The sequence below is a fragment of the Lepisosteus platostomus genome, chromosome 11, assembly GCF_059453375.1.
Source record: "Lepisosteus platostomus isolate fLepPlt1 chromosome 11, fLepPlt1.hap1, whole genome shotgun sequence".
Classification (NCBI taxonomy): Eukaryota; Metazoa; Chordata; class Actinopteri; order Semionotiformes; family Lepisosteidae; genus Lepisosteus; species Lepisosteus platostomus.
The window spans coordinates 15,130,240-15,153,097 of record NC_142621.1 but is presented as its reverse complement, the minus strand read 5'-3'; the positions used below and the strand labels follow the sequence as shown (position 1 = coordinate 15,153,097).

The window sequence follows — 22,858 nt, the reverse complement described above, 5'->3', positions numbered from 1 at the left end:
GTTTTCTAATTTAATTATTTTTCATGATATGTGGAATTTCTTGGTTGTAGCTAGTGTACAGTATGTACTTAGCATTACAAACTGGCTGTTACACGAAAATATTATTAATAAAATGGGGAAATGTCACATTCTTATATTCCTGATGATTGAAGCATTTGGGAAATATACAAAATATTCCTGTAATTCTAAATAATGAGTAATGTGTTCCTAAAATGAAAAGTTGAGTCTTTTTAGATACTAGTACAACTAGACGGAGCACACCTGAAATACTTATGTGTTTGTTGGTCTAGTCAAATGAAAGTTTTGTAGACAGTTTTAATTGCCTTTTTATTATGCTGTAGCACATGTTCGGCAGAACAAGTATGGACATATATTGTGCATTGTACATATGTTAAAGTGTAGTATGCAGGATTTGCAATGATTATTGTTGCCACAGAAAGTCAAATCTCTCAATCTTTCTTCTTGAAATAATCTACCAGCTGTTTTCCTGCTGCCAGTCTCTAAGGATTTAATGCTGCAATAATAGACTCTGAAGCAGTTTATCCTCATAGATTTTTATGTATGACTGAACTTTTAGAGAAAATGTTCTGATTATAATGTGATGCATAACACACTAGGGAATTATTCATATCTGAATCTGTCTTTTTTACTATAGGTATAATGGTTATGATATGTTTTGCATGTTTTCTTCCAGCATCTTGTGACAAGACAATGAGTATGCAGTCTGACTTCTAAAAGATTTCTCAAACATGACAGTAGAGTTAATATGGGGAATCATTTCAGTGTTGCACAGGCTGAAATGTCCTGTAGTGGCAACTGGCTTCCAATATGAGTATGTTAGAAACCATATGATACACATTTGTATGTTTTAATTATAAAAGAATTCTGTTCTGGGTAACAAGGAGAAGATAGGCGATATGATTGATGCCTCTTTAATAACAGCATGAGCCTGCAAATATTTTGATGCTTAAGAAGATAACACTAGGATCCTTGAGATTGTGTGTGCCTTTCACATGCAATTGAGTTTATAGTCTGAATGGTTATATTGACTTCAAGAAAATTCTGACTTGTACCAATACTTCAGCTGTCTTCTGCAGTATTGGCAATGAAATGCCCCGATTACATAGAAAAGTTAACCCACCCCAGAACTGCAACTTACAAACCCAGTGCTCAAAATTGTCTTTTTGTTTGACAGTGGTTGGTTCACTGTTCTACCATTATTTACTAGGTATGTTATTTGTAATTTTGTATTTTGGTAAAAACTTTACAGTCATCACAATCATGTTAAGAACATAAACAAATATTTTGCAAATGAATAGTCCGTTCTTCTTTTTTGTATGCTGATTTCTTTATCAATCTGATATAGACTATCATGCAGACTTTTGTCAGATTCAGGCTCTGCGACAGGCCTGGGTCAGCGCAACTCATTTACTTTGTGTAATTAAAGTGGCCCCCTGGTTATATTCTTGGAAACATTTCCTCTTAATTTCCACTTGTGACCCTGGGTCTTTGTTTCACTGTTGATTTTATGCCAGTCAAAAAAAAGTAATACTGGCAACTTATTTCAAGTGCAGCAAATATTTTTACAACACCCTACTTTGTCAACATTTTGATCTCCATGACATTTTCATTATTACTGTCAGCGTGTTGTTGAAATGGAATATTTTGGAGTGGTATGTGTTCAGATATAACCTTTTTCAAGGGTTTAATTACAGTACGTACCTTGCACTTTATAAGTAAGACTTTGGATGACTTTGGAGGTTTGGGGTGACTCTGGTTTCTGTTTCTGCTGTGAAGTAGTTGGCTAAATCAATAGTTTAGACAGGAGAGGGCAACAGGAGCTCCATATCTCTTCTCATCGACTCTGAAAAGGAGGCTGCCTATAAAACCTGTAGTTCTGTCTGGTGACAGGATTAGGGCACCCCTGCCTCTGAGGACAATTTGAATCTTGAACCAAATTGCCCTGCAGAGTGTTCAAGACCGGAGAGATTCTTTTCCATTAGCCTTGCTATGTATAATATGCTTTCAGGCTGGAAAATGTTTCTGGTCCCTCTTTCAATTTTTTTCAATACAGCAATATCCTGCTTGTAATGTCCTGTCCAAAACTGAACTCTACGTTCTTCTTTATCAGCTCCAAAATGTTCTACGTTCATAGACATGTCACACACAATTTCTTTGTATAACCCCCTCCTTCCCAATTTCTGTATGAAATGGAATAACTACAATGTTAGACTCTGAATCTAAATTAATATGAAGTGTGAAATGTAGGATTTCTAAAACAGTTCCTTGTGGCATTCCCCTAATTACCTCACATTGACACAACTATGCTGCAGTGTATGTTCTGCTCATTTTCAGTTCTTAATCCTTACATTTACATATAATACTGAGGATTTGGGGTATTTACACATAGAAAATTACTCTTCTGTTCAGAATTTTCTCAAACGTCTCCTGGAAATGTAACCGTATCATGAATTTTACCGGTCAGTGCCATTGTTGCTTCAACCATGAAATATAGTTTGCTGGTTAAGACTACCTTTTCTACATGGATGCTGGCTTTCCCTTAGCTCTACTGTTAATACATAGACTTCTAGTTGAACTCTTAATAATAGTTTCAGAACCTTGAATGCATAAAAGTGATTGTGAGGGGTCTGTGATTACTTGAGCAAAGAGTTTCAGCATCCAGGCAATAATTCAGTTTTACTAATGGGCCAATTTTCTAATGGAAGCTCTGCTCAGTTCATGCATGTGAAATTATTGCTTCTCAACTGCAGTAGAACACGCAGTCGGTTTTTAGAGTTAAAAGGGAATTGCGCACTTTAGCAAAAGTTGTTTTTGGAGGCTGTGCACAATAAGGCTGGACTTGGCTCACTATGCAGGATGCGGAGTGATGGCTGATTAGCCCTGCATGTGAATCAGAGCAACACAACCCTTTTTTTTTACTTTGGATCAGAGGTGCTTATGAATATTTTTGATGACATGTCTGGAAATAAGTTTTTAAGCAGTAAATTCTGAGTCTGAAACTTGGCAGCCCAGGGAATTTGGTGCAGGCTGCATGGAGAGCCATGCGTGAAACATTTTTATTAAAGCAAATGCAGCCCAGAAAGACCAACAATGTCTGTTTGGTAGGTTTCTAACCTTCTGCTGGTCGAATGTATCGGGAGAGTGTGTGAAGGCCTGTAAAATGCGTTGGCTTTTGCAATTAGTACTTGTATTATGTAGCTAATGATTCATTTTGAGGTCTGGTTCCTGTGTTTTTGCAGTGGCTGTGTTCTGTCGTGTGAAACTAAAGACTGTAGCAGTTGGACTAGAGCTTTGGAATCCTATATGGTTTATTGTTTTACGCCATCTGATTTATGTTAACAGACTGAGGAAATTCTGCAGTTTTGCTAATCTTTAACACTTATTTTTTACACCAAAAAGTATTTTTCATCATTGTTCTATATAACCTACAAATCAAAATATAATTCTGGTAGGGTAGCAGTTACCCATTTGATTTTTTATGGGTTTTATATGGGCTTACACATTTTTATAAGAGAATATTTTTTAATATAAATGGTTTGCCTTTCAAACACGTTCCAGATGTTATACTTTCACACTTTCTGTGTGATCCCGGTCATACTTGTTGCCTAGGTAATACCAGTCAGTGTAATATTTTTCTCAGGTAAAGTTTCAGATAAGACAGCACAGCAGGAAATGTGTGAGCTCGTTCTATAAAGGACAAGTGCACCCACCCCTGTTGAAGGCAGTGTTTTACGTGCCTCTTCAAGATCCACCTGTTCAGATTGCACAGTACATGGTAAGACCCATCTCTCTGTTTGCTCTGAGTGCTATATAACTGCTTAGCGTTAAACTCTAATCTTTTAATTTCATTGATCTTTACTACTGAGTAGAATTTCTGTTACCGTGTTTGAATTTTCCTGCTGGAACATTCACCTTAACATTTCACAGAGAAAGCAAATGTGCTTTTCCTTCTCCTTTTTTTAAAGTTCCTGTGAATGAAGGCATCAGCTTGTTAAACACCAGTAACTGCTACTATGGGTATTAATAATGCACTAGTTCAAATGATATATTGCAGTATTATGACATTACTTTAAACAATAACATGGTGCATTTTAGAAATTATATTGATTATATTGATTGAAAGTGACGTTTTCCAGGGTGATCCTACAAGACTAAGATCTGGCTATAAGGAATCTCGGGTGGGTGCTTCATATTAGGAATGTGGGGTCTGGTATCTGTCAATCCTTACGGAAATATTGCATATTTCCTTCTGGAGAAACTGGAATCACTAGGGATCTTTTGGGGGAGGCAGTGGAGCTGCGGTTTTCTGCTTTAAATCATTTCAGATGCGTTTCTTTCATGACCTTTTATGGATATGGGAGGGTGAAATCAACATATCTGTGCCAAAAATTCTGCTTTGATTAAGGTTGACTGTGCTACAGGTGAGGGAGAGAGAAAGACAAAGAAATGAGAAAATCTGTAAACAAGCTCTGAGAAGACAAGGGTCCCTGTCTTCTGATTTGTTTTTTTCTAGCCTGGCTGCTTGTCTGGTTTTCATCTCAGGTGCAGTTCAGAAATGATCACACTGAGCCCTTAACAGCCTATCCTTTTTCTTTTGACATTTCCACTACATTCCCGCTGTTACAGGTTTGGAAAAAATGAATTAAATTAAACTTTTTTCATCCCCAGGGGGCAACTTAAGAGGGGGCAATTAAAGTGAAGGGAATGTTAAAGGGGGAGTAAGTGAAGATCTTGCCTTCTGCTGGAGCATTCACCTGTAACAGCTCTCAGAGAAAGCAAATGTGCCTGTTCTTCCCCCTTCGCTTAGGCTTTTCAAAAAGTATTGCATCACACTTAAAGAAACCTTTTCATGCAAGTGTTTTGTTTTTAATCAAGACCACAGCTGAACTATAACTGTACTCAGGAGCATCAGGCAGTATTAGTCGTATAATTCTTGAGTGAATACATGCATGTTTCCAATAATGTACAAAAAGGCTTGTTTTTGTATTTTAGGAATAAGAGAAGTAACAATTTCTTGGTAATCTCAGCGGCTCAGCTTTAACACAAAGTCCTGGAGAGTTGTTCGGAAGATTTGGTTACTGCACGGTAAGGTTTTTGTTACTTTCTTGTAAAGACAGCAAAGTGTCTGAAAATTGGCCGCTGAATTCCTGTTTCAAAAAGGTATTTTGAACGGAAACTTTGATGAAAGGGTGAGAATTGGTTCAAAAGTCCTCCTCTGGCTTATAAACTTTCTGAAACATTGTTTGGAATGGAATCTGGAGATCAAGACCAAAGAAAACAAACACATTGCATCCAGTTTTTTTAATTTGTCAATGTTGCTCAAAAGAATTTTCTGACGCTCTTAAGTGCTGAAACTCAAAGGCAGTAACAGAATAGAAAGCGGAGTTCAACATAGACAGCTATCTTTATTTTACTGTATGAAAGTAACAATGTCTTTAAAACCCAGTGGCTCTGAAGACATTTATTGTAGGCAACAACTATTTGCCCTACTTTTGGGTTCTGTTAAATCTTGGAAAGGAAATGGGCTGATTTCCAAGATGCAAAGGGATATTTCTTTTATTCTGCACAAATTAATCTTTCCTTTGCAATGTAAAGACATTTCCATACGGGAACTGGAAAAGACCTGTCGTGGGACAAAAAAAAAGTCAGAGAGCAGGAATTTCTTAGTTGGAAAGATTGAGCATGTCTTCCTCAGTTTCTTCAGTTGTTCTCTCTCTCCTTCTCACTAGTTCTCTCTCGCTCTCTCTCGCACACGCACACACATCTGGAAAGGATCTCTTGGTGGTAGTGGCACCGTCTCTGTCGAGCTCAGGGCTTCTTCCAGTCCTGACATGGGATTGTGTTTTGTGGATTTTAAAGTCAGACTTTATCACTTCCTTCAGCACTAACCCGAGCCAATAAAGGTGAGTTTTTTTCACAGTAAAAATGCTATCATTCCATTGTTATCTGACAATCAGACATTTTTGAGAAGTGATTCTTACGACCCTCTTAGTTAAAACTATTAATTTTCACTATGCAGTTAATTATTACCATAATGCTTTAATGACTTAAAAAATATGGATACTGTGATTAGTTTCAATCTGCACTTCGTGGTATGCAATTTGTGAACAACCATGAATTAGTAATTTATTACTTATGATCTCAAAACTAATAGATATAAATATCTCAGTATTCTTAACTGAAAAGTGGTTTTGTGTCGTTGAATGGGGCACATAATAATTTGGTGTATACATATGGAGCAGATCCTCTGGGAGACAGGTAATGTGGCTTGAGTGATTGTCTGGGAGAAGTTAATAACAGTGCAAACATATTGCCTGCTGGATTTTTTCCACCACTGCCAAATAGATTGCTGGCAATTCTAAGACGATGGTTTTCCAAGCAGAATGCTGTGCGATAGCAGGTTACAGGGCTTTAATCTGCCTCTCGTGACACAGAGATACTGCTTCACCACAGATAAGCTTGTGCAATGCACTGTTGTATGTTGCAGCAAGTCCTGATGCAGGCTTCTGCCTTACGGATGCAGTCATCATGAATTTGATTCATAATTCCACAGTTCACTAAACTTTAACCTTGATTTCATTGCTAGTGTCTCGTTGTAAAAGATTACAATAATCTCCCTCCATAATCTTCAGTAATCCAAGGATTTCTAAAAAATCAGAAAAGAAGTTTTGCTTTTGTGAAGAAAAATGTGTATATGTAGACATAAGAATGGGCACACTGTTTCTTTAATTATTTCACTAGAACCTCTTATCAACAACTTGCTTGACTGTGCTTTTGAAAACTTTTTAGAGCACATTCAGTACTTGTAAACTTCATCTAATGATAAACAGCCTGGTTTCAGATAGAGTGGCTGTACCAGTGTCTACCTGTACTGGTGGCAGTACCAGGTATGTACATGTGTCTTTCAGTTTTCGTCTCTGAATCCAAACTAAAAACATCTCCAAGAAATCCATACTTTGGTTTGTTTAGAAATCCAATAAATATATCATGTTCACAGGAGCTCTGCGCAGGTATCCTAAAAAAATCAACATATTTTTTGGAAGTTTCAGTAGGAAAATTGCAATAATTAGTGCAGTAATTAGTGTTGTATCCTTTTATGTCAGCTGTCCAAACAATGCTTTCCTGTTTTGCAAACAACACTCATGCTCTTATGTTTAACAATAAATGCTTGGTGAAATCTTACCATTAGAAATGAGAAAAGAGTTTGAACAATCTCCAAAAGAGGTCAAATGTGCTCATCCTCATGGCCTTGGGAATTGTCATCAGGAAGACACGAAAAGGTTAGCAGGCAGGACTAGGACAGATTTAGTTGGTGGGAGATGCCTGCCAATATGTACTTGAATTTAGTAGTAGATTGGTAAGTGCTATGTGCTCCTACTCTAGCAAAGTAAAATGCAGATCTAAATAAACTGCTGTGATTTAGAGCTAATAGAAGCTTTGCAATTCACCATATACACTTTGCAATTCATCCATATCCATATTGATTACGAGCAGTCATAATTTCAAAGACCTTGGCATATTCTAATTAACAAAATAAGCAGAGTATTTCTGATTTCCACAGAGAATAAAAAACAAAACTCCTTCACTGGTGCAAAATAAAATGTACAAAATGTGAAATTGCATAAAAATAAATGCAAATTAATGTATATTTAACACTGCCCACTGTGACGTGTTTTTTACATAGAACGTTTCAGTGATGACAAGCGGCATAAAATTGGTTTAGCTGCATGACTGTATTCTGCAAATATGCATTGTCAAGATAATTCCCAAAGCCTCCAGCTGTGTTATGTAGATGTCTGTATTTTACAGCTGCACAGCTGTGTGTGAGAGCAGGTGACGTCCAGAGGTTAAGAAGGGTTCAGGGATGTGTTCAGACAGACTGACTGTCTGGGTGTGTTGCTCCACATTCCTGATTATGTAACAGCAGCCATGTTAGGAAAACGGAGACCTCCCAAAGTACCAGGGACAAAACAAATTTATTCTCTTAGTGACTTTCAATATCTCCATCAATGGACAATCTCTTGGCTCAAGCCTGGGTTCTGCTGCTGCTTCTATGTTCATTACATCTTTGTGTTCTGTCCTTCAAATGGCACGGAATAGCACCGTCCTATAATAATGCAGTCTTTTTATTGTGTTAGAAGCCAGTGTATTTTCTGCTTTTACTTACTTTTCTCACTCGTATTATTCTTTAGAGAAAGCGCCATTCTCTGAAACCCAAGATGTATTCAATTTATGGAAAACAAAAGTCAGCAAATGATTTTAATTAGATTTGCCTTCCTCTCATAGAGACCCATGAGATGATTTAGAACTGAAAATGCAGACAGAAATCCATTAGTAATTTGCTGGCTGTGCTTTGTTCCAGATTGCTGCTGGCAGGGAGGGGTCCCTATTCAAAGCCTTGCTAAAGGGACCCCATTTAGAGAGGCTGAGGAGGCACTCGTTTGCCGTCTCGAACAACTGCTTTTCCAGAGTAATACCGAACATGACGCAGGCCAGGGGGCTCCTGTTCGTGTTGTTGGTGCTGTCGCTGAGCTGGGGGCTGGTGCAGTGCCAAGCTGAGTTGCAGGAAGAAGAGGAGGAGGAAGAAGAGGAGGAGTGGGTAGAAGAGACAACCCCCCCCACTGTTAAGTTGACGGAGGTGGTGGACTGCCCTGAGGACTGTGCCTGTACTCCTGAGGGGGTGGTGGACTGTGCTGGGGTGGACTTGGAGCATTTTCCCAGTGGGCTGCCAGACACCACTCGGCACCTCTCTCTACAGGTAGAACCCTACTGGCTCTTTACAGTACAAGAAAGCAATTTGACAGGTGCCCTGCTATTGCATGGTACATGGGTTTACTTGTATATCTTAAGCCAAGTTTAATTATAATCTGTTTGTTTTTTGTGCCTTAAGAAATATGAAGTATGTTGATGGTCGTTATGTACAGTACGATCATTTTATTCTGACTGTACCTTGCTGTGGAAGTCTGTTGTGGTTGGTACAGGTGAAAAAAGAACCATGTCAAAGGAAAGCACAATGATCTCATGGTGGCTGCGCTGTAAAATATGATAACAAACTGGAACACAGTTTATATGTAGTACAGGCATGGTAATAAATCTCGCAAACAGCAAAATTGAATTGCATTTGGGGCCTGTCGCTCTTGTGTTTCAGAACAATCAGATACAAGCAGTGACGGTGGATGAGCTGTCTCGACTCTTCAGACTGGAGACACTCAACCTGCAGAATAACAGGCTCACATCTCATGGTGAGAGTACCTGCACAATGCACATTCGGCACCTCCGATACGATTCCCACATGTGCACAGCACGCAGACAGGATTGGAGTCTCTCTTCAGGGCTACACCCCGACTCTTTACAGTAGTACATCTGATCAAGTAATGCTGCTGCTAGTCATTTAGAACTGATGCCCCTGGATACAACATTTAATGAATGCAAAAGCCGATCTATTAAATTTTAAAAAAGGAAGTAAAGTACAGTACACAATGGCAACTGAAGCCAGCTCGCAAATGTCTGCTGTGCCAGTTTTCAGATTTTGTCAAGTCTTCCTTTTTGTCACATGATGTGTCAGGGAGAGTATTTTATGTAGCTTTGTTCTGAGTAACGGAGAGCAGAACATCTGGAGTGTGCGTGTTTTATTGACACGTTCAATGTTCCTGCTCTCTTTTTTAAAAAAAATCTAAGAGTGCCATTTATTTTGTTAAATATTTCCTCATCAGTCTATTTTTTTTGCAATTACGTCAGTCTAACTAATTGAGTATAAATATGCCTGATGGTCCTTAGAATTACATTGAATTTGAGAAATGCTGCCTCCTGTACACTCTCACACAGCTGGCAGATATACTTCACTAACCCAGGAACCTCATGCCTTACAAGACAACTTGTAATTTTTAAGATTCTTTCAAGCAATATGTCAGGCTGGACTTTCTTATTAACAGGTCTTGATGATGAGGCATTTGAACTGCTGGATCACCTCAGTTATTTATACTTGGCAAACAACAAGGTAAGTGATTACGAGTCCAACACATTAAGGGGGCGCCTTTCCAGGGGTCCCTTTTTCGGTTTTTCTTGGCATTCAAAATGTACATTAGCACAGTTTGAGCTTTTTTATCTGAGTCATTTTTAGGCCACTTAGGGACCCTAGACAAGTGTATATATACACCACCAGATGACTCACGTATTTCACCTCCAAATCACATCATATTTAGACTTTCACTGAAGATTTTATCATTGTTTATGGAAAGAAAGCATAGCCATAGCATGACTTTGTTTGGCATAAAATCGCTTCAGTTTCTCTTACCTACAATGCATCAATGTGATTGAGGCTGGTCAGATATTCCAATTTCCATATTGCCACCTAATTAATCTCTTGCTTCTTAGAAGAGACCTCGGTTTTGCTGGCTTTGGCAATAAAGGTCATTGTGAGATTGATCACTGTTCTATCACCATGCTGATCTAGAATCAGTGAGCTCAAACACACTCTGTGTGGTTTGCTTTTGTTTGTTTGTCTTTCCCTGTGGCTCAGCAAGCCCATAGCAATAATAGATGTTGGAAGTTTGGACTGCCTCTTGTGTATTCCAGTACCACCATGTAATTATCCATGGTCATATCTCTCGGATCATTAACTCAGGGTTTGCTAACTGGATCACCATAATGGAGTCAAATGAATTACTTTTCTCATCACTAATACATGTCAGAATGGGTATAAATACTAAAATATAAACACAGTCTGCATTTTGTTAGTAATTATTCTTTCTCACAGGCTGGTGCACTTGTAATTTTATACTTGTGCCAGTTTACAGATTTCTTGCCCTATTTACCTTGTTTTGTATTTAGATGGATAATAATTCCTCTTCTGGTCCCAATCTGTCGCCACCCTCTTGGCTCCAGTGTACTGTGCTTTGTTAGTGGCTTTTCCTTCTCTGGGTGCCAGTTTCTGCCCCCAATCATCCTGCCCTTGCGCTTGCCAGCTTTTAGAATTAAAAAAGCTGCTGAATGTTCATGGCTAGGCTTGCTGGCACTTTCTCCCTCTGACAGCAGACATGCAGCAGATTTATTGGTCTTTAACTTTAAAAGGATGACTGTGCTAGGGATACAGAGTGGGGATTTTAAGTGCTTGCTAATCTCCAAAAACACCCGTGCTCTGTTTTAATCTATGTACCATGCACATTGCCTAAGATAGACTACGTTCTAAACAAATATTTACTTCCAAGAGCAGCCAGGAGCTTTTAACTTAAGCCCTGGAGGTATTTATGAGATGTCTTGTGATAGGAAAGGGATGTTTTTTTTCCATTTCAAAAAGGAATGAAGAAAAAATCTCAGGGTAACGGCAAAGGATTCATATCCTGCAGAAGATTCAGTTTCTCTATGCTCTTTGACACCCAACTTCATATGTGACTCATATTGTGTGCTCTTCGTTTCCAGTGTTCATGATCTCTGGAAGTTAAAAAGACTATGAATTTGCTTATTATGCAACAAATCATGCTGCTTCAAACTTAAACTTTGTGCTCTACCTCATAAGTCACTGAAGCAGAGTTAACAGGTGATTCTGACCATTAATCCAAATCAGTCTGTGGCTGCTCATTTTAGAAAACCAGTTTTTGAATGAGACATCCTAATAATATTTTTTCAACAGAACAGAGACAGCTGTAATATAGAATAATTACAGCTTTGAATTTGCAATAATAATAGTTAATAAGTTAATAAGAATCAAAACATCCTGTACCTAAATGGCAGATTTGTTGACCTGGGATCTAGTGAAGAGGCAGTAACTGCTAACTGCATTTTAACAAGAGGTATGTCATTGTTAAAAAAAAAATGCAGAACAGTCACTGTTCAAACACTCATCATATTCTAAACATGTTATCTGATTTAATCAAAGAATAACTGTGCATATCAAAATCGGACATGTTTACAATGGCACATTCTTGCATTGTTAATTAGGAACAGTCTATATAAGCAAGAACTTGAAAAGGTGTTAATCAATCAGGTCATCACAGCACAGGTTTATGCTGCAAATGGAGATGAATTGCCAGAATTCTTTGTTTTCAATTGATGCCTAGTGTCAGTCATCCAGAGCTTTGGGTGTTGCTGTACAATTGTTACTCAAACACTGTATTGGGTTGTGTTTTCAGCTCACTACTGCCCCCAAGTCTCTGCCCTCTTCACTGGTCAGCGCAGACTTTGCAGCCAACCAGTTAACCAAGATCTACCCATATACCTTTGGACAGAAGCCACATCTCAAGTAAAGACTTTACTTGTGTTTTAGTATCTCGTTGACAGCTGTCACAAAACTCTGAGAGGGAAATTATGCTAAGTAGATCAGTTGTTCAGAAGAGTGCAAAGTCAGCTTTTCTTTTAAAGATATGCATTTATTGTAAATGTGAGTGTTAAAATCTGAGTTGATATAAATTCAAGTAGAATGTCACTGTGGGTGGAAAAATAGCTCTATTGTGGTGTGCATGGGTTTATTGTTTTTTTTTCATTGCTTAATAAGAAGAGAGGTTGTTTCATTCTGATTGGAGTGAAGATATGTTGGGTCTTCTCAGCTTTTAATGTTTTCCCCCCTCTCTGCATCTGTGTGTTGGGCCTACATTATGCTTGATTCAGGTCAGTGTATCTTCACAACAACAAGCTGACTGATGCTGGCCTTCCTGACCAGATGTTCAATGGCTCTGATGCCCTAGAGATCCTCATCATGTCCAGCAACTTCCTCAGATTCGTGCCCAAGAACCTGCCTTCTGCCCTCTACCGCCTCCACTTAAAGGTACACAGACCTGGAGACCTGGAGTTTTTCTAAAGCTGGCTGCTTTAGTGTAAATTCACACAATTCAGTGATACTTACCTGAGAGGCGCCAGCTCACTTTGAAACCAAACAATGGGTAAACGTTTTCAATTTGTACTCCACTGCATCTAGATGCTGCATCCATTCCTATGTATAGCGATTTAACAGCTCTTGTTGGAAGAATGTCTGAAAATTAAATCCAAACATAAGAGCATGTGATAATAAATATGTTTTATAAGTAGCATCTTATTTTTCTGTGATAATAAAATAGCCCAGTATATTGGTAATGGCTAAACAGTAGGCACATGTTACAGGATATTGTTATCCTAGGAGAATCTAGAATATAATTCTACATTATATGAAGGCTGACACACCATGACAAAGCAGTAATGGGTGGGAATGTTCTTTTCAGCTTGGAGTTGGCACAGTTTCCTGAGATCACTGGGAATTTAAAGAAATGTCTAGATAAGTGCAGATAAGTGTAGGAATGCACGCTTGGCAATCCAGTTTGTACCAAAATAAAATTTTAAAATAACACATATTCCAGTCTGTCAAGGTTGTAGTTGGGGGGTGAGGGAGGTAATATTTTACAAAAATGTCTGCTGTGCTCCAACCAAGTGTCTCGATACCTTTCTTAATTATTTTACAGAATAACAAGTTGGAGAGGATCCCTAAGGGAGCTTTTGACAAACTGCCCTATTTGCGGGAGTTGTACCTACAGAACAACCTCCTGAGGAACGATGGCATGGACAATGAGACTTTCAGGTGAGTAAAAGTTCACTGTTGAACTCAGGAACCCATTACTGAAAGAATAAATGTACATAGGACTTCCTGAAATTTAACTGGAGACCCATCCCACTGTACCCACCTTCAAAACTGTCAACCAATTATAAGTGAAGAAAAAAACATTTCAGTTGAAGAAAGTTTTTTTTACATTTCAAACTACAATTATGCTATACTTTTGATCTTTTTGCAGCCTGCATACTGACCCAGGTCCCCAGGCTAACAACATACGTGATATTTGTGTTATCTGTGTAAGAAAATGCAGATAACCAGACATTTATAAGGCAACTCATAAATTGTATTTATTAACTTATTGCTTATCAATGCTTATTATGCTATGTTTTACCATAAACAGCAAAGTGCTTTTTGACTTTTTGTGAGTCTCTTGTTTTTTGTGCTTTTTTATTAAATATGGACACCACTCAACATGTTTGAAATAAATGATACAAATGAACCAAAATAAAGGATGAAGCCCTGCAAAGATAAGCATTTTACAGGAAGCATATAAGTTGATAAGAAGCTGAGGAATGTTTGTCTGCTAAAGGCACAGGATGGCTTCATAACCTGAGACATCGTCATTCATTAAAAAGAGGAAATCATGAGAGAACTAATATCACAATGGCAGAGCTAAGGTCAGGGGGTGCACTGATCGGATGTGTGGCTCTAAGCACGTTTCCGGAAGGTTCCTTTTAGAACAACAGTGTTTGTATAAATTCATGTCTCTTTCAAAGCAACCTGAACCGCCTGGAGTACCTGGACCTGTCTAACAACAACCTGACCGTGGTACCGAAGGGGCTCCCTCGCAGCCTGGTACTTCTGCACCTGGAGAAGAACTCCCTCCAGAGCATCCCAGCAGACGCGCTGACCCCCATCCGCAACCTGGAGTACCTGCTGCTCCACAACAACAGGCTCCGGGCCCGCTCCATTCACCCGCTGGCCTTCCAGGGCCTGAAGAAGCTGCACACGCTGCACATGTACAACAACAAGCTGGAGCGCGTGCCCCGTGGGCTCCCCCGTCGTGCCAAAACCCTCATGCTGCTGCACAACCAGATCCTGGAGATCAACCGCAATGACTTGGCCATGCTGTACACCCTCACCGAACTCAACCTCAGCTACAACAAGCTCACCAGCCCCCGCCTGCACCGCGAGGCCTTCCGCAAGCTCCGGCTGCTGGAGTCCCTGGACCTCTCGGGCAACGAGCTCCACAGCCTCCCGGCTGGCCTGCCTAGGAGTCTGCAGATCCTTAAGGTGAAGGACAACCAGCTGGTCACTATCCCTGATCGCGCTCTCGGCGGCATGACCAAGCTGCGAGAGCTCAACCTCAGCAGCAACCAGCTCAAGATCAACTCCATCTACCAGGGGGCCTGGCAGGAGCTCAGCAGTCTCACTGTGAGTGGGGGCAGTTGGCAATGGGGTCATTCTTTCTTTGCACAGTCCATGTGTCATGACTTTTGTCACCTCCACACTCTACTAGAGCTACTAGAAGGTAGAAGGTGTTTCAGTGTGTTCCCCTTTAACTGCCTCAGTACATCTTTTTGATTTAGTTAAGTTGATTTTTTGGAGTTAAGCAATGTGCCAGTAGAGTATAAATAATGTAAATGTAAACAGATTCCTGGGATGTTGACAGACCACGTACTCATTTTTCTCACAATACAAAGCCCTGAGTGGAAGCATGAGAGGCAGGTACAGGAAGAACTGTTAAATATAATACTGCAAACTCACAGATGTGTTTACAAGAGTCACTGGCCAGACATAAAGTCACCTCACCCTGGTGGAGATTGAACAGTTCTGTGCTTTTATTTGGAAATCCAGACAATGACAGTACAGATGAATTAGTCATATCTGGGCTATAAAGCCCCATCTGTACTACAGTTGTCTGTAACTGGTGGAGCTAAGAAGGTACCCGAGTTCTTCTATCTGTTTTAATGTCCGAAATGTAAAAGCAGACAGCAGGGTTGATACAGAAAAACAAGCATCTGCTTCAGGACTGTGGAGGATAATGTTTCCCTGTAAGAACCCTGCTGGATTTAAGAATCTACTTTGTGTGTTTGCTTCAGACATTGGACCTGTCCAGGAATCTTCTGACCCACATTCCTTCTGACCTGCCGGAATCTCTGGAGTACCTGTACCTGCAGAGTAACCGCATTAGCACCGTGTCCGAGAGCGCTTTCGAGAGTACGCCCAACATCAAGGGAATCTTCCTCAGGTCAGTCCTTACCCTCCCTGAGTCTTCCAAGGTGGCCGAAATCTCATGTTCCATCCTGGTCAGGCTCTGGAATCTTCCTCAAATTGGACTTACTCCATAAGTTAAATCAAATAATTTATCATCTAAAAACTAAAAAGAGGGCACATTTCAGCCATGAATCTCTGATGAATTCTACATGTCTTGTATATTTTCAATAATGAAACTGTCTATTTATATGTTTTGGAGATTTGCTGTGTGGAGTTCCAGAACAAAATCTCCTGCCTTACCCATATGGTTAGTTGGTTTTGCCTTAGACCTTGGATTACTTTTAAAAAGAAAAACTGAACAAATTTTGTAAAATGTACTGTAAGTGGCAGCCACTGAAGCCTGTTGTTATTTTATTTCTGTGGGGGCGTTATTCTTTGAGTGATTTTGAAAAGGTCTAGCGCCTTTTTCACAAGCAGTCATTTCAGCACTGGTGATTGTATTTTCTGAAAGAAAAATAACATCCCCATTTTTAAGAGTCATCATGAGACACCAATAATTCCTGAGACACTTATGATTCCATCCTTGGGCGTATTTGAAGCAGAAAAACTTTCTTTCTTTTTGCTCAGGATGCGAAATGCAATTTTTTGCAATAATGGATTGGAATTTTAATGTGCCAGCTGCACCGTGCAACTAACAAATGGCTGCCCACTGAAGCTATGTAGGTGTGAGCCTGGCTAGTACCTGGATGGGAGACCTCCTGGGAAAGTGAAGGTTGTTGCTGGAAGAGGTGTTTGTCTGTGTGGAGGTCCTAATGCCCCAGTAGAGTGATGGGGACACTATATGGAAAAAAGGCACTGTTCTTCAAATGAGAAGTAAAACCGAGGTTCTAACTCTCCGTGGTCATTAAAAATCCCAACTCACTATGTGAAGAAAAAATCAATTCAGTATTTCTCGAATAGAGTAGGGGTGTTACGCAGGTGTTGTGACCAAATTTCCCCTGTCTGTCCCAGCCAAATCTTGGCCTCCTAATAATCACCCTCTATGAATTGGCTTCATGAGTTTTTCGCTGCACAACTTGATGGTGGTGGAGAGTCCCTATTGCCTAGTGCTACAGTATATAGGTGTAAGGATTATTTAAAATAAATATTAAGGATTGTTTTCTACATCCAGAAAATCACATATTTTTGTACTACCATCTTCCAAACGTTTTCAAGTATATTGCTGAGCTTGGTTTAGTAATTGTCATACAAACTTCTGATCAATATGCTTGTGGCTTTTCTGGGGGGATAATAATAGGATCTTTGAATGAGCAGGTCTCAGAGAAAACAGATGCACAACCACAGCTATTAGGTAAGAAAAGGATTTTTATCCTTTATTTACAGAGTGAAGAAGATGATATTCAGAGCACAAAACAAAATCTAAGCTCCTCTTTGAGCTTTACACTAGACTTTTTCCAAGTTCCTTTCTAATAATACTGCCGAGTAGCTAAACTCCTTACTGGCTTCAAAACCCTAAAAGAGTAATTAATTCAAAAAGTCTGACTCTTCTAAAACCATAAGTTCCACGGTTTCAAGATCTGTCGGTCAGTCAGACAGAATATCCTTCCTTCTCTCTCTCCCTTTGGTGCAAACACATAACAGAGGATCTGCTCTCTTCCCAGACAGCAGATGTTGACTGATACTGGAAGTCTCCGCTTCCTGGATTTAAATGTCACCCTACAAGGTCATTGCTCTTTGGGCAATGTGGCTCACACAAGAACCTCCATCTTGTCTCTGTCTAACGTTCTATTACAACATACCGTATATAAAAGATATTACTTATATCTTATTAGAAACTGTTTTCATTTAATCTGATTATATTGTGATATTACGTTCCTTGTCTTGTCCCAAACAAGACAAATATCCCAAGCATACGCTTTTAAAGCCGTAATTATTAAAAATCATTTAAAGGAGATTCTACGGTTTTATTACTGTATATAGTCTTTTTACCAGTACCAGTTTGTAATATGTAGAGGTTTAGGTTTAGAATGGGTCAAGGGTAAGTATCATTTTAAAGAGACTTTGGCAGATAGGAAATACAGACCCATACACCAGAATTCATTAAGAATATTCCAGTCTGCAATAAGGACATTCAGATCTTTTTTTATTTTATTTTTTTTGTCTAAATGCAATTAATTTCCAATGAATATGACTGTTTGGTGCTTAAATATAGGTAAACAGAGCTTTCAATGTGGTAAAAATATTTTTTCAGCACTTTTGCCTTTTCATTCCTGTTGTTTCTGTTTCTAAGAGAGCTGTAGTGTGCAGGACAGTAGAGGTGTATTGTTCCTGCTCCCCCTCTCTTTTTCCATTACAGTGAAGTGTAATCCTAACCCTAACCCGGTACCTGTTTCTTCTCAGGTTTAACCGACTGTCTGTGAACACCGTGCAGGAGAGCTCCTTTGCCAGCCTGAAGCACCTGCAGGTGCTGGACATCGGCTCGTCTTCGAAGAGCTTCATCCCGGGAGAGGAAGAGGAGGATGGAGGGGAAGAGGAAGGCCAGGAGGATTACAAGTAATCCACTGCTAGTGAAGTGACCGGTCAGACACCTTCAGCTAACCCCATTCCCAGTTACTTTCTTAATTGTAGAAGAGACAGGATGGAGCCTTTTGTGCATCTACTTTGCTTGTTTCGTTCCACCATAGTGAGGACCTCCACATCACTCGGACTTCTAAAGTAACAGATCCAGTAAACATGTCACAGATACACTTATGTCCATTCTCTTTGGAAAGTGGGAGAATACTAACAAAGAGAACATTAGAGAAGTTTTACCCACTTTGTGCCGGAACCAGAGTTTTTACATCAAGAAATTCATCCTTTCATCTCCTCATCTGGATGCCAAATGGGGCCGACATTCAGCATCTCCTCAAGGAGAAACTGAAGATTTGCATAAGCTGATGTTTTGAGCGCAGCATCTGCAATACTTGTCAAGCTGAAAAAGGAACACGGATACCAGATTTTTTTTCCAACATATTTTTCCCATTCTTTTTCAAATGCAATGATCATGGAAAAAAAAATGAAAAGGACAAGAATTTAGCAACGAATCAGAAATGAAGACTGTAAAACAGAAATGTGTTACAAGAGCAGAAGTCAGACTGATATTTGGTGCAGGATGCCAAATATGTTGCATTTGGCTTCGCTTTTCTTACTGTTGTTAATGCCATTACATTTCCTTGCCTTTGCATGTTCTTTTTTTCTGCATCACGTGCAGCATCATGTGTTCATGGACACCACATGTAGTCCTAGAATGCAGCAGTTTCTTAGCAAAATAGCATACTTGTCATCTGGGGGTCATCAAAGTGATGAGCCAATTGAAAACTCTACTTGGACTGGTTTTCAATTGCTTAAAGAACAGCCAGTGACAGAAGAGGGGAATCCAAGCCAGCACTGTCGATCTAAAAGCTGCAGACATTTCTGTGATTGGATTCAAGACTTCTGCCTGCCTCTCTTGAAGAACATGAGGAATTCAACCAGTGTTATTCAGTACCCGAATCAGTGGAATTAAGAGGAGGCGCCTTGTCAGAAATCACTTGTGCTTGCACGTTTCAGCATTTCAGATATGCTGCTTGACTCTATTCGCACATGTTGACTGGCTTTAAGTTCAGCCTTGGCATCCTTTTAGCTTGTTTTGCATCCTTCAATGCAAGCACCTTATTTTGTGCAGCTAGAGATGTCTCTGCTGCTTTCTTTTTTTAACTTTCGCTTTGAGTTTAGTACTCTGAATATGTCTCACTTCTCTTATTGAAGATAAAGTTTATATTTTTTTTATGATTCATTATATGGAAATACTCCTTCACCAAACACTATAGAAGAAGCATTGTATCTCACGTTCACATTTATGTTGAACATGCTATTACACAATAAATTATTTGATGGACTGTGGAACACGAGAGAGAGAGAAGCCTTGTCTTTGCTGTGCACTACAGGGTGAAGGAAGATTAGCAAAGTCACAATTAAGCCTGGGACAGCTATGGCTCTGCATAGGACAACATAACCATAGTGATGAATAAGGAACATCTTCAGAACAAATATAAAATGATGATTTTATTTATAAACTGAAGATGTGGGGTATTAACAGAAAGAAATTCAATTGTTCAAAAATAAAAACACAAGCCAGCAATTGTATTGATGTACAAAGCATTCATTCTTATGACAAGCAGATAGGTTCCTTCTTTTCTTAACTACTAAGAGAAACAAAATCACTAGGCTTTTTAATTATTTTGTTCCTTGATATGTAACACTAAGAATGTACACATCAGTCTTGTAGGTGCTGATTTACAGTGAAATAAAGCTGTTTAGGGTTTCAGAGGGTTCAGCTGAACTAGTATGTTGTTTGTCAGCCTCACAGTGTGAGCTTTTACTTTACTAGAATATACTACACACAAGGTTTATTTTGAAGTGGAGATCCAAGGCCAAATTCATAGTTATTCCAATTCCAAAGATGCTCTGAGGCATCATTATTAAAAATGAATAATAAAAGAATCACAAGAATTTTAATTACAGTAAATGAGTGCTACTTCTAGAACATGCGTAAATGCAGACTCCTCTGGGGGTACACTTTCTAATAAAGCTGATGTCACCTCCATCTTAAAGAATATTACAAATTAAGTGCTCCCTACTTCTGACCCTTTGAGACTTCAGCATCTCCTGTTTTGTGTTTGAACTGAAATCTGTTAATAAATTAAATTAATAATTTACTTAAAATAATGCTGAAAATGTAAATTGTCTAATTAACTCTAGAAGTTTAGATGAGGGTTCAGTTAAGTGATTCACGCCATGTTGTATCCTGACAGCTGGGGCCAGTCCCCGAGAATCACTCATTGACCTTTTTTTATTTAATCAGAATTCATGTTTATTGAAATGATTCTCCTGGCAGACATTGCCCTCACTTCCAGTGCTTTTGGGACTGAAGAGATAAAACAGATGGACAAGAATTATATAGTTCTTTCAGATCCAGGGACATATAGACTAAATGTTAAGCCAATTCTGGAAGAAAATGCTAATTTTAATGACAGGTCTGAACTAAAAGTTCTTCTGAAGAGCAGGAGAACTCCATGAGGTCATTTCTCCCAGAGTTTGTTTCTTCATATACTGTATAGAGCATTTCTGCAAACTTCAGCCGACACATCACACAGACAAATAATAGGAAAAGAATGAATGTCTAACCCAGTGAATAAGCAAATGATGTAAAAAAGAACCCTATATGCCACAGTACCTTTAATGGTTTTTGTACTATCAGTAAATGTTTGTGTTCATTCAAAATGGTTGATGTTTTATGTTTTTTAAATACTTTTTGGATGATATAATAACAATGGCTTTTGATAAGAACAAAAAAGAGACACTGCAATCATAGACGGTGTTTGTACAGTAAATACAAATTACAATATACTTTTTATAATTACATATACCCCGTTTGTTTCCCCAACATGTTTTCCCATGATTTTCTTGACTTTACTGGCAGCACTGCATATTTTTGTTCTGTCGTGTTGGGCTGCAGTGTCACCCCTTTATTTTGTGGCTCCCCACGCTTTGATTTTGTGCTGTTTTCATGCTGTTTTTCTTTAAGGCAGAGTAGGAGTAAGGTGACATTAGAGTTCAACGCACTCAGGAAGTGGATCATTAGAAGATTTTTCTTCTTGTTTTGCCAGTCCACAGAGAATAAGAGTTGGAAAATTCTGGCCACACTGTTCCAGAAACCTCTCACAATAGAGTATTGTACATACTGTATGCCCCATAAGTGGACCCACATCACAAAGAAATTGGGATACATGAGTACATTCTGTCTTTCTTCCCATTAATAAGAAGACGATCTGTATAGAGGTCACCAAGATTCAGTGTGTTTGCTGGCATGAGATAACGGCCCTTGAAAGACTAACATTTTGACAGGGTACAAAGAACAACGTTGCTAGATTCTGAGTAATAGTTTCTAAACATAAAGAAAGGCAAGCAGCACCATTGGGCAAACATTAAGAAGGAGTTTAGTCACTCACTGTTAAAGTTTGTAAAAGAAATGTTTGCTAACTTGACTGTATTCTTTTTAGAAATTAGAGCATAAAAGGGTGATGAAATGCTGCATTTCAGTTTAACAGCTTGGCAGCGCATTCTGAATGATGAAGTCATCTTCTTTTTTATAGCTTTGCATTTGGGAATATGTTCTTTGTTGGCTTAAAAGCAAGTCGAAATACATAACTACTTTTTCCTTGAGAGAGGGCTGCTGTTTATTTCAATTACCTCAAATTTAATATACCTCTGATTCCCTAAATGACCTGACAGATCAGCTTGATAAGTATAGCTGTGGTGTGGCGCAATGGTAGCGTTTCTGACTCCAGATCCGAAGGCTGCGTGTTCAAATCACCTCAAGGTCAGCTATTCATGGGCAGAGCGGTGGCTCTGTGGCTAAGGATCTGCGCCTGTGACTGGAAGGGATCCCGCAGCCGGCAGAGGAATCCTACTCCGTTGGGCCCCTGAGCAAGGCCCTTAACCCCAACTGCTCCAGGGGCGCTGTACAATGGCTGATCTGTCTCTCCCTATCTGTGTGTTTCATGGAGAGCAAGCTGGGGTATGTGAAAAGACAAACTCCTCATGCAAGAAATTGTAAAGGGTTAATAAAGTGATGTTAAAAAAGTATAGCTGACGTTAAATACAACATCTCTGAAATAACAATGCTAAACCATCAATGAAAGTAATCAAGGATTGTGCTGTAAGATCTGCTATTGTAAAGAAGTATCATGAGGTTTTCTTTTTTTCCAACATTCATAGTATAATTTGTACCAGCTTTTTAGGTGCATCTTAAACTTAGCACTGCAGAAGACCAAAGTAATCAAAACTACCTGACTTGAATTTCTTTTTATAATATAGATATTTAAAGAGGGACATTTTGATTTTGTTCAGTTGGCTAATTTTAAATACAAGTGATGGCAAAATGTAGTCGCTGGAATTGTTACACAAGTTTTGAAAATATTGCGTAGTTTATGACAAAAAAGTTAATTGACTTGTCTTCAAACAAGGCAGAAAAATTTCTATTTGAATTGTAGAATTGTCACATTTCTACAAGAGCTTTAATCC

At 39.0% G+C, this 22,858-nt stretch overlaps 1 protein-coding gene across 3 annotated transcripts; it reads left to right on the top strand.

Moving 5' to 3' along the window:
- Positions 1-958: 958 nt before the first annotated feature.
- On the top strand, positions 959-21,997 carry podn (podocan). Of its 3 annotated transcripts, none has more exons than XM_088598658.1 (13): positions 959-3,122; positions 3,662-3,796; positions 5,014-5,106; positions 5,794-5,924; positions 8,384-8,779; positions 9,170-9,263; positions 9,954-10,018; positions 12,150-12,259; positions 12,625-12,781; positions 13,449-13,564; positions 14,314-14,971; positions 15,640-15,788; positions 18,155-21,997. In XM_088598658.1, exons 5-13 carry the CDS (start codon positions 8,504-8,506, stop codon positions 18,309-18,311), a joined length of 1,782 nt encoding a protein of 593 aa, XP_088454784.1. In that variant the 5' UTR covers positions 959-3,122; positions 3,662-3,796; positions 5,014-5,106; positions 5,794-5,924; positions 8,384-8,503; the 3' UTR covers positions 18,312-21,997. The 3 variants fall into 3 exon arrangements, with proteins under 3 accessions (XP_088454784.1, XP_088454782.1, XP_088454783.1); XM_088598656.1 differs by having other exon boundaries at positions 5,751-5,924; XM_088598657.1 differs by having other exon boundaries at positions 959-3,796; positions 5,751-5,924.
- The last annotated feature ends 861 nt before the right edge of the window (positions 21,998-22,858 follow it).